Genomic DNA, 19,020 nt, shown 5'->3' on the forward strand with positions numbered 1-19,020 from the left:
ATAGGTAATGCCTTATTCTAAATCATTGAGGATCAGGTTCATGTCGAGCATTTTCATGTAGAATAGCTAGTTTTCAAAAACAGTAATGGTCATTAAGTAGGAATTGCTCCCATCTCCAAATCTGACCCCTTCTCACCACAACTGTTACCATCCTGACCCACACCTTCATCATCAATTTCCTGGGTTTTTGAAATCAGCTTCCTGTTTCCTCCACCCTTCCTATCTGTTCCTAGCACTGAAGGAAGAATAATCCTGTTAAAAATGTAACTCACTTACTTTCACTGCTGTGCTTAGAACATTTGTAGTAGTTCCTTATTTTACTCATAGAAAAAGCCAAACTTCATTCACTGGTTCACAAGACCTTTCTCTTTCTCCTCTTTTCTTTTCCTGTATCTCTGCAATGTAGATCATAATGTAAAATTAAAGTATATATATTTTTTATTGTAGTTGTTTGATTTTTTGAGTAATGTACATTTTCTGTATTAGTTTTAAGCATGTTACATATTTTATATTCCTCTTAAGGAAAACAGGATCACTTAGTTGTGTATGATTTTTAAATTTTTAATTCTTGGCCCTGGCTGGTGTGGCTCAGTGGATTGAGCACTGGCCTGTGAAACAAAGGGTCACTGGTTCAATTCCCAGTCAGGGCAGAGGCCTGGGTTGTAGGCCAGGTCCCCAGTTGGGGGCGCACAAGAGGCAACCACACATTGATGTTTCTCTCCCTATCTTTCTCCATCCCTTCCCCTCTCTCTAAAAATAAATAAACTATTTAAAAAAATATTTTTTTAATTCTTACCATAGTAAATGGTCCTCACTGGACAGACACCCTATTTTTAAGAGGCTATATGTGTTCATCTCTAAAATGAAGGTAATACCTGATAATTGCAAAGCAATCCTTCTCTTGGATTTTTTCTATTACCTCCTTTATTGTCCCCATATCTTTATTACTTAGTATTCTTTCTCCTTCCCTACCTCCTCTCCTTAGGCCTGAATTTGTCTTTCTTTGAATAGCTTTTCTAGCCCATGAAGAACCCTCTATTGTCCTTTTTTCCCATTATACCTTTATATATGTACAGGAACTTTTGTCCACTCAAATATGCTGTAACATGATTAGTAAAATTGTCTAAGGATAGATAGTTAAGTGATTTATTTGTAGATTTGCAAGAAAATTTAAAATACAAATTCTTCCAGAAAAGATCATACAAAAAGAGGAAATGTAAGTGATACTTTTGTTAATGAAGATCTTACTGTGGGAGTGGAGTGGGGTGGGGGGATTGTTATGTGGTTGATCTAAATTTAACATTTTTGATGGAACCTAACATTTCAAGATACATAAATTTGCTTTTCTCACATTCTATGGCTTATATATCAATTTTCCTTGATAACTTTTTTACTTATGTATTACCCAACTAGATATTTTTATTAATGTTTCCTTTAAGTATTCCTTTATAGCATGCTTCACAGTATGTATTAGATTGTATGTCTATAAATTACATGTTTACTTTGTAAGGAAAATCCTTACATACATAAATTCTATTATGTGTGTGTGTATATATATATATGTGTGTGTGTGTGTGTATATATATGTGTGTGTGTGTGTGTATATGTGTGTGTGTGTGTGTGTGTGTGTATATATATATATATATTAAGATGTTGGATTCACTGTTTTGTTTTTATATAAAAGCAACTTATATACTACACAGTTGAGCTTTTTGCTTATTTCTGTGAAGTCCTTTTTCTGGTAATTTGCAGTATCATTTAAACTTTCTGTTATCATAGTCTTTGCTTCTCTAAAATTGTAACTCACAGAAATGCATGTACAGGGGTGGGCAAAAGTAGGTTTACAGTGAAGAGTACATGCAACACGGAGTTTATTTTTGTATTATTATTTTCCACATAATCAACTGTAAACCTACTTTTGCTCACCGCTATACTGGTATCGTTGATGTTTGCCAAGAATCAACTGCAAGTTCACCTCAACACATTTTGAATGATCTATGTGTAAAAACATTGGTGAATATGAGTTCAGAATGTTTGAATTACTTGGAAGATTTTGTGGCTTTTTTCATGTTTTAAAATGTATAGTCATTCATTTTAATTGATGATATTTTTCATTTTTGCTCTAATAATTCATGAAAAGTGGATAGGTCAAATAGGCAGTCAGGATCCCGAGTGCTATGATTGGTTGGCATTTACATAAGTCTTTCATATAGGATTTAATTATAAGATGACCTGAAATTCAGAAATGTCATCAATAAGACAGAGAAAAACAATTTTTAAAGCACACTCTTATCAGTAGTCTATGATACCTGTTCTGCAACTGTAATTTGTTTGTGTATCTGTCAGAAGGTGTAAGCTATATTTAGTAATGAAGATAGCAAGAATTTGAGACTTCATGTACATTTCTTTTTGTGTAGAAAGGTCAGCCTTTTGAAAAGGGATAGAAATTTACATTTCTCCAGAATGGTATTTCCCTTCATTTGAGGCTGTTTCTTACTTCTAGCATTTTACTGTGTTTGATAAACAGGCCAAATATAAATATTATTTATTTGGTGGGGGAGGTGATGAAACTTTACAAATTTCAACTGGCATTGCACTCTGCTGATAAGAATGGGAGTTTGCATCACTCTGAAGAGATTACATGAAGTAGAATTGGAAAGCAAATTGTATTTATAAAAGATAGGATGATGTTCCTAATAGGTGTTCAGAATAGACTATTTACTCTCATTCTGCTGAGCTTTACTAGAAATAACTTCATTTCAAAAAATGACAAATGTGATTGAAGGTAAAAGTATTCCCTCTCCACAGATAGTCATCCAAAGGATTTACATTAAAATATCCTGATGGGCACGCAGCTGTATTTTATGCTGTATCTGTATAAACTGGTAATATGGAAAATAAAAATCTAAAAAATAGACTTGATTGCCTCATCCACCAACCATTTAGATTACCAGATTTATATCTACAATTTTAGAAGAGCTGTTGCAATATGATGTTCTGAAAATAACTGTCAAAGTCACAATACTAGGATCTATTTTCATCTCATTGTCAAGGTAAAGTTACTGAAATTCACAGTCAGTAGGTTAGAAAGATCACTTTTTCTCTGTTGTCATCTGTGGTTTAATGCTGACCTAAACAGGTACTGTGTAATGTCAAAATTATCACAGTGTCCAGGCTGCAACATTTAATTTCTAACTCTTTTCTTTCTTTCTTCTCATTTATTTTAGATTTTGGATTTAGTAAAAGGGACACATTACCAGGTAGCCTGTCAGAAGTACTTTGAGATGACACATAATGTAAGTAAATTTTTACTTTATACCCTAATTCTTGGTCTTTCGTGACTCTGTGTTTCATTCAGGGCTTTTAGTTGCAGCAATGGAAACCACTCCAGCTATTGTCAGCAGAAAGAAATTTATTGCACGGTAGTAGATACCTTTAAGATTTATAGAAGAGCCAGAGAATCAAGCTGAAATTCTCCAGAAAGGGAATATTGTTCCTAGGAGAAGCTACATCATGAGAAAACCTTATTTCACTACAGCTGTCACCTACCACTCTATATCTAGGGATGAGACCAAGGATCGGTAAACTTTTTCTGTGAAGTGTCAGATTGTAAAACTGTTAGGCTTTACAGTCCATATGGTCCCTGTCACAGTTGCTGAGCTTTAGTACAAAAGCAGCCACAGATAGTATGTAAATAAACAGGCATGGCTGTGTTCCAGTAGACTTTTATTTACAAAAACAGACAGTGGGCCGGATTTGATGCACAAGCCTCAGGTAGCCAACCTCAGGCGTAGATCTAGAACTTTTGGCCACAGCTGCCAAAAAGAACCTAAGGCTTTTGCCATCTTCCATGCAGAAAATCTGATCCTTTTCCTTGATGCCACCTCATGTTCATCTAATCTACTACCTGTCTTGTATTTATCTGCATGCAGAACCTAGGTTACTTGGTGGACCCTTAACTGCAAGGGAGTGAGGGAAATGTGTTTGGTTCCTTTCATGCCAGCATCCTTAGTATAAGAAGGCCCACTACAGTATGTTCTCAAAGGTGTAAAACAAGGGTCACAAACTCAGAGGCCTATCAAGGTCAGCCAAATAACTCTAAAAAGTGAAGCTTCCTGAGGTTAATACCAGACAGTATGGTAGGAACTGTGGTGCACTGAAGAATCCATACCCTTAGAGGCATTCATACTGACAAGTTTTAAGACTCTGTGAAGGTCAACAACACATCTGCAGGTCAAATTCAGCTCACTGATGCTCAGTTTTCAACCACTGATCCTGATCATGGCTTCCTAACCTAGGGCAGACATCCAAGAATGGACTTGGCGGTCCATTCACCTCTTGTAACATTTCTTCAGTGAGTATACGTGAGCCTTTCTTGGAGTTGGTGGTGTTCAGGATACAAAAAGATGTACTTATTGAGCCTTGGCTAGTTGGCTCCATAGGTTAAAGCATATCCCATACACCAAGGGTTGCGTGTTCAATCCCTGGTAGGAGTGAATACAGGAGGCATCTGATCGATGTTTCTCTCTCACATCGATGTCTCTCTCTCTTTCCCTCTCTCTCTAAAATCAGTGAACATATCCTTGAGTGAAGATTAAAAAAAAAAAAAAAACCAGGTGTATTTATTGAATTCATTATCAGCTACCATGCTAAGTTTTATAATTTTTATGTCTTTTAATTTAGTTTTCATGACATTTTTCTAGTTTGCTTATATATAACTGTAGAATTTTTTTGATAAATATTTCATAGGAAAACATATCCTATATTACTAATGATGATGGAAATAACAATAACAATGATAATAATTTTATCAGCCAACATCTATAAAACCCTTAATGCATGCCAAGCATAGAACAAAGCACTCTGGACACATTAGCTCTTTAGATCCACACTGTAGTACTATAGCTAGGTACTGTTTTTATCCCCATTTATGAATAGAGCATAGAGAAGCTGAACAACCAGTGTACGATTATATTGCTTATAGGGGATGGAACTCGGATTTGAGCCAGGCTGTTGAGTAACTCATCTAGAGCTTATGAGCCTAACCATGATAGTGCTGTGCTACAGTATCTGGTACTGGATTTATAATAACCACTGTTGAGATCATTAGTATTTTCCTTTCTAGATTCATGACCCAACCTTCATAGCTTACATAAAACAAAACTAAGGCCTAGCAATTGTACAGGACTTGCCCAAGGCACCAAACCTACTTAATGGGAGATCTGGAGCTAGAACTCTGGTCTGTTGTGGGTCTAGCCCTCATCCTATTACACCTAAAAGTTAAAAATATTATTAAAAAAATAATTTAGAGACTTTCAGTCAAGACAGTAGAGTAGGAAAATGCTGTGGTCATCTTCCACTACCACATAAAAATTACAACTGAATTAGAACAACCATCATTGAGAACCTCCTAAAGACTAGCTGAAGAGAAGTCCCATAACTAAAGATATAAAGAAGCTAGTAGGAGGGGCAGAGATGTGGAATGGGCAGGTCTCACATCCACAGTGTGGTGTTTAAGTATTGAGACAGATATCTCAGCTGTGGAGGTCCTCCCTGAGGAGCATGGGGTCCTAGCCCCATACTGGTATCCCCTTCCTAGGGCTTCAGTGCTAGGAAAATGAGTCCTTATAATATCTGGCTGTGAAAACCAGTGGGGATTACATCCTAGTGAGACAGCGGCTGGAGACCTAGGCAATGCAGGTCTTAAAGGGCCTATGCACAGACATACTTGCTCACAAACTCACTTGCTTTGGGCTCCAGTGCAGAAGCAGCAGCTCAAAAAGTGCCAGGGACATATGTGGAGGAACTAAATTGACTGGCTTCGGCAAGGGCTGGAGGGGCAAGAGTCAAAACAACTCTCTTGACAGGTGTGTTGGCAGGTGCCATTGCCCTTTTGTTGAGCACTCCCCCGACCCAGGCAGCCTGGCCCAGGTGGGTGCCAAATTTGAGCATTCCATTAACCTGGCTAACACTGCCCGCCCTGGAGATGCCCTGATACTCCTCTCCACCCAACTTGCACGCCTGGCCTGACTGCTTCCAGTTACTCCTCTACACAAACAGCCTGCCTTGGCTTGTCCTGTGGACATTCCTAAAATCTCTCAGAGGTCCACAAACTGCAATCAAGCAATGCCTGACCTCGGTGTGTCCTGTACCTCTTGCTAAGTTATGACAAGTTCAGAACAAGTGGTGACTTGTCTCAACTTGCATCATAACTCTCATCAGGTAGTCCCCAAGCCTGGCATAAGAAGTGGCAATCTTGTCTTGGAATGTGGCCTCAACTAAATGACCACAAACCAGGCGCAAATGGCAGCTGGCCTCGATTTACATCATAGTGCCCACCAAAAGGTCCCAAGCCCGACACTAGTGACAGCATCCTCAGTTGGCAGAATAGCCTCTCCCAAGCACCTCCAAGCTCAACTCAAGCATCAGCCAGCCACAGATCACTTTGTAAGTGCTACCAGCTGGCTCCAAGCTGGAAACACACCGGAACTCCAGAACCAACATACCTGATGCTTGGCTCCAAAGCACTGCCCTACCAGCTCCATAAACGACACACCTGAAGGGCAGATTCATCTGGCATTAGAGCCCCACTAAAGTGGCCCACACTCCTTAGGGGTCAGCCCCTGAATAACAGCTCATCCACTGTAGTCATAGCCAGTCAGCCTTAGGGTCAGTCCCAACCCCTGAAATGCCAACAGCAACCAAGGATCAACTACAACAAAAGGGTACACAAAACCCACACAAGGGACACACCTGGAACACCTGGCTCAGAAATCAGGAGGACTATATCACTGGGTCCCACAGGACACCTACTGTATACAGCCACTCAGCCAAGATCAGGAGATGTAGCAAATATACCTAATACATAGAAACAAACATGGAAAGTTGGCCAAAATGAGGAGACAAAGAAACATATTCCAATTAAAAAAAGGACAAAACTCTAGAAAAAGAATTAAACAATAGAAAAAGAACTAAACAAAATGGAGACAAGCAATCTACAAATTCAGAGTCCAAACATTGGTTATAAGGAAGCTTACTAAACTTAGGGGAAGAATAGATGAACTTGGTGAGCACTTCAATAAAGAGACAGGAAAAATAAAAAATGGAGATAGAAAACATAAGAAGGAACTGATAAGAAACAACAAACACATTAGATGGAACCAACAGTAGATTAGATGGGACAGAGGATCAACTCAGTGATCAGGAAGATAATATAGTATAAAACACCCAATCAGAACAGCAAAAAGAGAAAAGATTCAAAATAAAGGAGGATGGTTTAAGGTTTCTCTGGGATAATATTAAACACATCAACATTTGCATCAGAGGGGGACCAGAAAGAAAGAGCGAGCAAGGAATTAAAAACCTATTTGAAGAAATAATTAGCAAAAACTTTCCTAACCTGGTAAAGGAAATAGACATACAAGTCCATGAAGCACAGACTTCTTGTTTGGCGAGACAACCCCAAAGAGGTCCACACCAAGACCCAAATAATTAAAATGCCAAAGGCTGAAGACAGAGAGAATCTTAAAAGTATGAAGACAAAAGCATTTAGCTGTGTACAAGGAAGTTTCCATATGTACAAGGAAGTTCCCATAAGACTGTCAGCTGCTTTTTTAGCAAAATCTTTGCAGGTCATAGGAAAATGGCATAAAATATTCAAAGTGATGAAAATGTAAGACCTATAACCAAGAATGCACTGCCTAGTGAGGCTATCATTTAGAATCAAAGCAGAGATAAAGAGTTTCCCAGACAAGAAAAAGCTAAAGTATTGCATCACCACTAAGCTAGTATTATAAGAAATGTTAAAGGGACATCTTTAAAAAGAAAAGATCAAAAATACAAATAAGAAAATATAGGAAAGAAAATATCCACACTAAAAAGGCAGTTAGTAAAAGCAGTGGATCAACCAACTCTAAAAGCTAGTGCAAAAGTTAAAAGGCAAAAGTAGGAAGATCATGTGTAATTACAACAGTAAATTAAGGGATACACATAAACACACAAAAGAAGTAAAAAATAATGACAAAAACATAAATGTGGAGGGGCCAAATAAAAACTGTAGTGATTTTAGAATGTTTCAGACTTAAGTGACCTTCTACTTAAAACAGACTGCTATAAACATAGTTTGGTTTATATGAAGCACATGGTAACCACAAACCAAAAATCTATAAGATATACAAAAAGTAAGGAGAAAGAAATCCAAATATAACACTATAGAAAGTCATTGACATACAAGAGAGTGAGAGAATTAGAAATGAACTGAGAACTACAAAAACAATCAGAAAACAATAAAATGGGAATAACTATATACCTATCAATAATTACTTTACATGTAAGTGGACTAAATGCTTCAATCAAAAGACATAGTGGATTAAAAACACAAGGCACATACGTATGCTGCTTACAGGGGACCCACTTTAGATTAAAAGACTGAAAAAGTAAAGGGATGGGAGAAGATTTTTCATACAAATGGAAATGAGAAAAATCTAAGGTAGTAATACTTATACCACACAAAATAGACCTTAAAACAAAGACTGTAACAGGAGACTAAGAAGGGCATTTCACAGTAATAAGGATCAATCCAACAAGAGGATATAAGCCTTGTAAACATTTTAGCTATCAACTAGGAGCACCTAAATATACAAAGCAAATATTGATGGACATAAAGAGAGAGATTGGCAGTAATACAGTCATAGTAAGTGAATTTAACATCCCATTGACGTCAGTGGATAGATCATCCAGACAGAAAATCAACAAGGACACAGTGGCCTTAAATGACACGTTAGACCAGCTAGACATAATGGATATCAAGGAAGAAATCAAGGTCTTTTGAAACAATGAAAACAAAGACACATCGACCCAAAATCTGCAGGACACAGCCAAAGCAGTTCTCAGATGGAAATTTATGGCAATACAGGCTTACCTCAAGTAACTAGAAACATCTCAAATAAACAGTCTAACATTACACCTAAATGAACTACAACAAGAGGAACAAACATAGCCCAAAGTGAGTAGAAGGAAATAAAGTTCAGAGTGAAATAAACGAAATAATCTTTAAAAAACAGAAAAGACAGTAAAACCAAGAACTGGGTCTTTGCAAAGGTAAGGAAAACTGATAAACCTCTAGCAATACTCATCAAGTAAAAAAGAGAAAAATGAAATCAGAAGTGAAAGAGAAGTAACAACCAACACCAAAGGAATCCAAAAAACTGTAAGAAAATACTATGAAATATTATATGCCACCAAAGTGGACAACCTGGAAGAAATGGATAAATTCCTGGAAACATATCTTCCAAGCAACAGAAAAATCTGAGAAGACTGATAACTACTAAGGAAATTTGTCCGTAATTTTGTCTGAAAAACAACAAAACAAAAATTCTCCCAACAAACAAAAGTCCTAGACCTGATGGCTTCACAGATGTCTTTTACCAAACATTCAAATTAGAATTAATACCTATCCTTCTCAAAGTATTCCAAAAGAACTGAAGAGGAGGGAAGGCTCCCAAACTGATTTTATGAGGTTTCCCAAACTGATTTATATGAGGTCAGCAGTACCTTGATAACAAAACCAGAGGAAGACACTACCAAAAAATAAAATTACAGGTCAATACCACAAAAGGCCGCAAACAGCGACAGCTATTTTGAGAAAGAACAACAAAGTTGGAGGTATCACGATACCTGACTGTACTACAAGACAATAGTAATCAAAATAGCATAGTACTGGCATCAAAACAGACATATAGATCAATGGAACAGAATAGAGAGCCCAGAAGTAAACCTACCCCTATATAGTCAATTAATCTATGACAAAGGTAAGAATATACAGTGGGGTAAAGACAGCCTCTTCAATAATGGTCTTAGAAAAACTGGACAGATAACATGCAAAAATATGAAACTAGACCACTTACTCCATATATAAGAATAAACTTAAAATGGATTAAAGACTTAAACATGAGACCAGAAACCATAAAACTCCTAGGAGAAAACACAGGCAATAAACTCTTCAACATCATTCAACATCATTCTTAGTAATATTTTGGGGGGGTCTGTCTCCTTGGGCAAGGGAAACAAAAGAAAAAAATAAAGAAATTGAACTACATCAAACTGAAAAGATTTCACACAGCAAAGGAAACCACCAACAAAACAAAAAGACAGCCTACTGAATGGGAGAAGATATTCACTGATGATACATCTGGTAAGGGGTTAATATCCATAATGTATAAGGAACTTATTCAACTTATTACCAGAAAAAAACAAAAACACAAAAACCCAAACAAGCCAATTTAAAAAATGGGCAGAGGACCTTAATAGACACTTCTCCAAAGAGGACGTACAGATGGCCAATAGACATGAAAAGATGCTCAGGATCACTAATCATCAGGGAAATGCAGATTAAAACCACATTGAGATATCATTTCACACCTGTCAGAATAGTTATTAGTAAATCTACAAAGAAGCTTGGTGAGAATGTGGAGAAAAGGAAACCCTCATGCTTTGTTGTTGGGGTGCAGCCACTATGGAAAACCGTATGGAGGTTCCTCAAATAATTAAAATTAGAGCTACCATATGACCCAACAATTCTACTTCTAGGTATATATCTGAAGAAAGCAAAACACCAGTTTGAAAACATATCAGCATTATTAATAATAGCCAACATATGGAAGTAACATAAGTGTTCATCAGTAGAGGAATGCATAAAAAAGAGGTGATACTTATAAACCAAGGCATATTATTACTCAGCCATAAGAAAGAATGAAATATTACCATTTGCAACAACATGGATGGACCTAGCAATTATTATGCTAAGTGAAATAAGTAAGACAAATACCAACAATTTCACTTATATGTGGAATCTAAAGAACAAATTAACAAACAAAATAGGAAGATAGTCATAGATACAGAGAACAAATTGATGGCTGCCAGATGGGAGGGGAGTTGAGAGGCTGGGTGAAAAGATGAAGGGATTAGGACCTACAAATTGGTAGTTACAAAATAGCCATAAGAATGTGAAGTACAACATAGGGATAAAGTCAATAATATTATAATAACTATGTGTGATGTCAAGTGTGTACTGGACTTATCCGGCTAATCACTTTATAGGTTAAACTAATATAATATTGAATTTCAACTGCAATTGAAAAGTTAAAAAATTATTAAAAAATAAAAAATTATTTTTACAAAAAAGATTTTTAAAAAGATTTTATTTATTTTTAGAGAGAGGCGAATGGAGGGAGAAAGAGAGGGAGAGAAACATCAATGTGCGGTTGCCTCTCTCATGCACCCCCAAGTGGGGACCTGGCCTGCAACCCAGGCATGTGCCCTGACTGGGAATCGAACTGGTGACCCTTTGGTTTGCAGGCTGGCACTTAATCCACTGAGCCACACCAGCCAGGGCTATTTTTACAAAATTTAAAGGACTAAATATCAATAGAACAGTAAATAGCAGATTCTTATTAGTTTTATCAGAATATCACCAGATAAGCCACATTTGATATTTTCAGCACCAATTCTACATAACGCTTTCCCCTGAAGATTGTATTCCTTAATTTGCTTGCTCAGCTTGTGAATTTTAATTTTGTATATATTCTTAGTTATTTGTATAGGATCCTGTTAATTAAGAGGCCTCAGAAATTTAACAGATTAAGGTCTGTCATTCAAATTCTTTCCTTCTTAATAAGATGAAAGTTAGATTTAAACATTGATTTTGTGAGATATTCACTAAAAAGTTTGTTTAGTTCTCAATTGTTTTTGTAGTCTTTTTCCAATTATTCCTACAAGAATAGTACCACTACTGTCAATTTTCAAAACCTGCCTTAGATTAATAAAGCCATTGAAGAAACACACGTCTAAATCCTCCCACATGTAGAAATAGTCTAATTTAAACCACATGTAAATTAATGAAATAAAAAGGCTATTTGTGTTCACTGGCTGTCTCATTATAGATTTTTAGTTGTGACTATATCCACTTACTATTCTTTCTAATTTAATTTAAAAACAGAATTTTTACTGTTAGGTTTCTGCCACTGTGCCTGCCCTTTGCCTCTCAATAAATAAATAAATAAATAAATACCGATGTTTATTTTCCCGAGGCCTCTGTAATCAAACTCACTTTAATAAAAGTTCTGAAAATAAACCAGTTAATTGATACCATTTACAGCAGCACTGTGATAGCTCCATATGGCTTTCTTGGTAATACCAGCTGCCTCATTATAAACTGTCATTGCAAAACCTCTTGATTAAAAAGCCAAACATCCCATAGGTAAAACAATATTGCTTTCATTCCTTCAAAATCTACATTTGCTGTGGCAGAAATATGAGACTGTGTTTATGTGAAGGTCACCATGTGCAAAATGCTTGAGAGATTCACTTAGTAGATGTCAGAAGCTGGCCTGCTTGAAAACTGTTTTCCTCAGTATTTTTAGGGAGCAATGTTTTATACTTTCAGCATGCTCCATGTGTAAATGACAACACTAGGCTTTGTGTACATTAATCTGAATTTTAATAGAAAATAATCTCTTCAGAAATAGGCCTCTTTTGGCACTGAGTCATTCTGGATACTTATTTTCCAAACAGCTGAGCATAAGTTTTTTCCAACCATATACATCTCTACAGATATCTTGTTAAAAGCTATCACATATTTTCCTGCAATTTTAAACAGGCTATACCAAATACAGTTAAGCTTTTTAATAATAACTCAGGGTCAATGTTATGAAGATCAGTTAGAATCCTGGGCTAGAAGCCACCATCATCTCTCACTTGGATCCCTGCAATAGCTTCCTAACTCATCCCCAGCATCTACAACACACACATCATTCCAATGCATTCTCCTCCACACAGATGCTAGAATGATCTTTAAATAGAAGAATCTGGTCATTTCAGTAACATGCTTTTTAAAAACCTTGAAAGGCTTCCTGATGGCTCTTAAGTTGAAACCCAAAATTTATAATGTAGCATATAAAGTTCTCCACCCCACCCCTTTCTTCTAGACTCCAGCTACAGATCCTTTATAATTCTTTGGGAATTCTAAGCTAATATGGCAAATGAAAGCGCATTATAGACTTTCCCTCTCCCAATACATAACAAAATGTACAAAACATAATAAAAAATCATCAGCCACAAAGGAAAACATCACCAATAGCAACCAAACAACAAAAAAGGCAAGAGAAGAAACACAAGGTTCACAGCAGGCAAAATTGTGAAATTTCTCATTATTTCCAAATCCACAATGAAACAAAGAGTGTGTTTTATTTTTTTAAATGAGGAGTAAAGAAAACAGCTACTGACTAGTAAGCAGAAACAAGTGAAATGGGAGTAACTTTCTCTATTTTTTCTAATTTGATTTAAAATAAAATTTCTTTTTGTTCTGTTTGATTTATGCTCCTCGCCCTCCACCCCAAAAACCCTAAGTTTATTTTCCTGAGCAAGATGAAAAGAAACTGCACCATGAAAAGAAACTGAACCACACATTTAGTAATGTTACTTAATGTCTTTGATAAATTCTGTGATTTTAAGCAAAACAACCTGTAAGTTTAAACAAAACCAATTTCACCATAAGCTAATTATATGAACAAGGATTAGGTTCCCGTGGCATCTCATCAGTGTTATAACAGAATGACATATTTGAGGCCTGCTCTGCACTTCCTTTAGGCAAAACAAAAGTGAAACACTGAAAAGACAGATCATCCTAGACAAAAATACAATGCAGTAAACAGAAGGAAATTCTTCAGAATTTCATTAGGCTATCAAGTAACTTAATAGACCGTAAGTTCAGTAATATGTACTTCACAAAGTGAGTTAAGAAAGGGAAATTGTAGACCTAAGAGAGAAAACTGAAAAACATAACATCACACAGAATCATGGGCAGGCCCTCATTTCAAGACTTGGCACTGTTTTAATTTGTTAATAGGAGTATTAATTAAAATGGGGATTCATAAAAGTTAAATATTTATATGTAATTTACTTGCTAAACTTCTGATGTAAGGGAAAAGTCTTCTGTTGAGTAAAGTTTTGGGACTGGCGTTCAATTTCATCCTTTTTTTTTTTTTTTCATAAATGATACCCATAATACATCATCACCAAGTTCCAGTCTGGGTTTTTTAAAGTGGAAAAGGAACTTAAAGATACATGCAAATCAACATAATCTTTTTCCCTGCTTCTGGAAATTCAACTTTTGTTTATAAGTGATGCCTTTCTTGAGTCTTTTCAAACATTTAATTCAGAATTCATAGGACCAGTGACTTTTTTTTTTTACATTCATTTCTCTTGGGTTCTCCCCATAGCAACCCTATGATATAGCCACTGTTATTTTCTCCATTTCACTGCTGAGGAAACTGAGGCTTATAAAGATTCCCATATTTCTTTTTGCCTAATTAAACTGAAGTCTAATAATTCAGTTTAATCCACAGAGTCATCTTCTCTGGATAGATGTGTTGAAAATTGTAACAACTTGAAGCGAAGTGTACAAAATCCGCAATGTGTATTTATAGCACATGGTATTAGATTATTTTTGCATGAAATAACACCACTATTTTTTTATAATCATTATAGTCAGGTTTAGCTCTAAAAATCATATGTATAATGATAAGGTTGTACATTTATTTAACTTTAAATAAAATAGCTAAAAACAAATTTTAGAGCAACTAAACGATGTAGTCAAAAAGCCTAAATTCCAATTCAAACCAAATCACTACTTAGTGCTGTGGCTTTGCATAAACCATATAATCTTTTCAGGCCTGTTTCCTAATCTGTACATGGAGGAAGTTCAATTTAAAGGAACACCAAGATCTTTTCAACATAATGTTCTCTACTAATAAAACATAAGCCTTCTGATTGAAATGGGCTAGACAGTAATGTGCTAGGCAGTACGTAGACTTATTTTCCATGAATTACTTGGTAAAATACAAACTTTTTATAAAATCTTTTTATTTATTTTGTTTTTTAAATATTTATTTTTAGAGAAAGAGGAAGGGAGGGAGAAAGAAATGGAGAGAAACATCAATGTGTGGTTGCTTCTTGCGTGCCTCAAACTGGGGACTGGGCCTGCAACCCAGGCATGTGCCCTGACTGGGAATTGACCTGGCGACCCTTCGGTTTTCTGGTCAGCGCTCAAGCCACTGAGCCACACCAGTTTTTAATGAATTAGATGAAAATGATTCTAATAAAGAAGTTCACAAATTACTGCATTGTTAATAAAAATCATATATATTATACGCCTTGCTGATGTGGCTCAGTGGATTGAGCACTGGCCTGCGAGCCAAAGGGTCACCAGTTCGATTCCCAGTCAGGGCACGTGCCTGAGTTGCAGGCCAGGTCCCCAGTTGAGGGTGTGTGAGAGGCAACCACACATTGATGTTTCTCTCCCTCTCTTTCTCCCTCCCTTCCCCTCTCTCTAAAAATAAGTAAATAAAATCTTTTTAAAAATTATAGATGTATTATAAAATATTCAGGAAACATTTTGAAATTAAGCAAAGCAGCAGATAAAAATGTTTAGTTATCTGGGTAATACCTCTTAAATCATTCTGTATACTATCAATCAGCTATACACTGAAGTGACACTAAAATTATTGGCCTAACATGTATCAACAATTGACTAAAGAGAATCAGAGAACCCTGGGGTACTGAGTATTACTAGGAAAGACGTTGTTTCTATTTATTGGTCCACCTGTTTCTATTTATCAGTCCACCTGTTAAAAGGATTGTTCTGGACCATGACAGCAAGTCCTTTAACCCCCTACTAATTCATTTTAATCAACCATAAGATTATACATAGCTCTAACCACATCATGTCCCTTTTTAAGAATTTTAAACTACTCCCTGTTGCCTACAGAATTTGGTCTAAACTATTCAGCTTGGTTTTCAAGGCTCTCCAAGGCCTGACCCCGGCTTATCTTTCCAGCCTCATTTCCTGTTATTCCCCCTTAGATGCCTTTCATACCAGGCCATCTGAACTACTTCCTTTCCTGGGGCACTCCCTCTTTACCTTGTAATCCAGCTGCTTGTATTGCCCTTGACCTCATTATCAGCTTTTCACTCTCTCCATTTTTCCAGACTTAACTCATACACCAACTACTTCCTTCACAAAGCCTTCCTTGATTTCCCCAGCCAGAATTTCTTTCTAATATGATTAGAGTATAATAGGCCTTTAGCTGTGCCCCCTGTCACTTCTTCATTCTTGGTAGGGGTTTTGAAGTATATGACTTACTAGGCTGGAAATTTCTTTAGAGTTTGTCTTCGTCAAATACATTCTTGTATGCTAAAAACCTACTAGCTCATAACAAGACTTATACATATTAAGTCTTCAATTAATGTTACATGTATCACTGGTATACACTGGTTAGTTCTGTGTTCAACTTATCAAGTATTTATTAGATATCTACTGGATGCAAATCAGTACAAAGAGACATAAAAAGGTTGATTAATATAGACAGATGACCAAAATAAGTTTATAAGAAAGTATGAGATGAAAATACACCCATAACAACAAAAACCAACAAAATAACTAGCTCAGGCAAAAGCGTATTTTTTGTTGGCGACTCCAGTGACAGAGGCAGGGAGGGCGGGGATTTGAAATAGGCTGTGTTACAAGTGATCAACTCAGTGTGACCCATTGATTGAATGTGAAGAACGTTACTCAGGCAGGAGGTTCACGCTCAGGAGAAACTTCACTGAAAGTGTTATCTTGCTCTTGTGCCACACCCCAATATAAAGCACCAAGAGTTGGTAAAGGCTTACAGGTTTTAGGGAATGAATACAATGGAAAAGTATTGACCTTGGCACAAGAACAAGGCAGCTGAGCATGGACTGTGCTAAGTCACATCCCATCTCCAGCCCTGTTAGTGTGTGCTCTTGGGCAAGTTACTTAATCTCTCCCTTTCCTGAAAAAATGGGAAAATATTGACAGCCTTCCTTCAGAGGACTCCTGTGGAAGTTAACTGGGTATATCAGTACATGTAAGCAAATGAATGTGTATGTTGTGTTCATGCCACTTAGAACAATGGCTGCACATAATAGGCATTGTTAGCTCCTATTAAGGAATCTATTTTTGTTCATTAGTAAATTTCAGAATCAAAATGTAGAAAAACTAGTGCTTACTGAATCTTCAAATGAAAAAGCTATTGATACCCTCAAATGCTCATTGAGTAATAAAACCACAGAGTAATGGGTAATTTGAAATGATACTCAGAATTTAATTTCAAGTTGAGTGATAGTATTTGAGAAAAGAAATAGAATAAAACAGTGAGCCTGGTTATGTTTGCATTAAGCAACAATGACAATTGTGAAAGGAAAAAAAAATTTCTATACAACGTAAGAGCAGAGAAAGTCCAAGATTGAAATGAAGAAATCAGCATTAAATTAGGTTGCTTTTTCAGAGTTTGTATTATACTTAATGGGATTATCTATGCCAGACTCATAAATAAGCTCCAACATATGAGTCGTATAAAAACGCTGTCTGTGTTTATACTTATTCCCTGTGATTCTGGAGTGTTTAAAGATTCTTCTTCTCCTTCTCCCTTCTTTCTTCTTTCTTCTTCTTTCTTCTTCTTCACAACAAATACCTATTGGCTGACGATGTGTCGGGCATTTTCCATGGAACTGCCTTTCAACCACCCAAGATGTTGAGTAGGAACTGGATATGGATAGCTAGTGCAGAGGGTTGGGCTAGAAATATAAATGCAGGAGCCATTCCTGTTGTAGTAATGATTGAAGGTCCCTCTGAATGAAATGTAGGTCATGGATTGAGTGTTATGAATGAGAACTGCTAGGACTGATGTTTTGGGTATTAAATAGATTTTGAATGAGGTCTGGACAGTTTTTGAAGCCCTTTTCTATATACTTTAGCTATGTAGTAATGTGATGATATACATTCACTTCCCTGTACAGGTGGACGATTGCGGCTTTTCTTTGAGTCATCCTAATCAATTCTTTATCGAGAGCCAAAAGATTCTAAATGGTGGTAAAGACATCAAGAAGGAATCCATCCAGCCAGAAACCCCTCAACCCAAACCAAGTGTCCAGAAGACCAAGGACGCGTCATCTGCTCTGGCCTCTCTAAATTCCTCTCTGGAAGTGGACATGGAGGGACTCGAAGATTACTTCAGTGAATGATTCATGGCCCTTTTTTCTCACTAGCTTTCATTTCCTACTTTTTCTTTTTCAACCTTTTTGTTTAACTTCACCCCCCACCTGACCCCACCCCACCGCCCTCCAATCCAATCCATCTATGTCTCAAGCAGGTCTGCAGGTAAAAACAAAGATCTCCATCATATTTTGCTTTAACAACAGGGAAGACGAAAAATTTTATTGAAATCTAACATTTAAAGGATGTGTTTTAAGTCTTGTTTTAGGAGATAAAACAGCTTTCTAGGCTGGTTACAGTCCCCTATAAACAATACAATGTAAACAACTTTTATTTTAACCCTCATCGTTACAATTTTGATCCAACTCTTTTTTTGGATCATTTTTGTTAATAAATATCAAAATGTATATGAGTGTCTGTGTATAATTTCAGGAGTCATATTATATCATAACAGATTAGCATTACTTTCATTTTCAAAGTGGTATTTTGGAATATCCAACACTATCAATTACCAATGAAGATTTAAATGGGTTTTCTTTTTTTCCTTAATTTGGCTGTTTTTGGTTATTTTGTATCAGCACTGAGAGCTTTTGCCCTTTTGAGTGACAGCAAACTGACCGACATGAACTGTGAATTAAGATAAATGGCATTTGTAGTCAGCTATATAATTAATGAATAGAAGTGTTTTGTTATATACAATGATGCTAACTCCTTATCTGCTATCACTTTCCATTCACTGCTGCAGGGGGGGCGGAGGGGGTCTAACAAAGAATAGACCATTACTAAAGAAAGTTGTAAGGAAAGTCTGAGGTGTTTCTCCATTCCACCCTCAATCTTTCTTACCGTATTGTTTCTGTGGTTGCTGCATTGCCGAAGAGGTTTACTAAATGAATTAAGCTCAGAAATTAATACGCTGATCTTTACAGTAACCCCTCCTTCCAGTGTCC

The 19,020-nt window shown here is 36.5% G+C and overlaps 1 protein-coding gene across 1 annotated transcript in view; it reads left to right on the plus strand.

Moving 5' to 3' along the window:
* Positions 1-18,480, plus strand: part of PRIM2 (DNA primase subunit 2) — a 316,163-nt gene extending 297,683 nt beyond the window's left edge. Inside the window, exons 13-14 of the mRNA XM_090280494.1 lie at positions 3,228-3,296; positions 17,878-18,480. Of these exons, the coding sequence (XP_090136620.1) occupies positions 3,228-3,296; positions 17,878-18,102 (294 nt within the window). The 3' untranslated portion in view covers positions 18,103-18,480. The remainder of the gene's footprint in view (positions 1-3,227; positions 3,297-17,877) is intronic.
* The last annotated feature ends 540 nt before the right edge of the window (positions 18,481-19,020 follow it).

This window comes from Furipterus horrens, unplaced genomic scaffold (assembly GCF_987537825.1).
Source record: "Furipterus horrens unplaced genomic scaffold, mFurHor1.1.pri manual_scaffold_6, whole genome shotgun sequence".
In the NCBI taxonomy this organism is placed as follows: Eukaryota; Metazoa; Chordata; class Mammalia; order Chiroptera; family Furipteridae; genus Furipterus; species Furipterus horrens.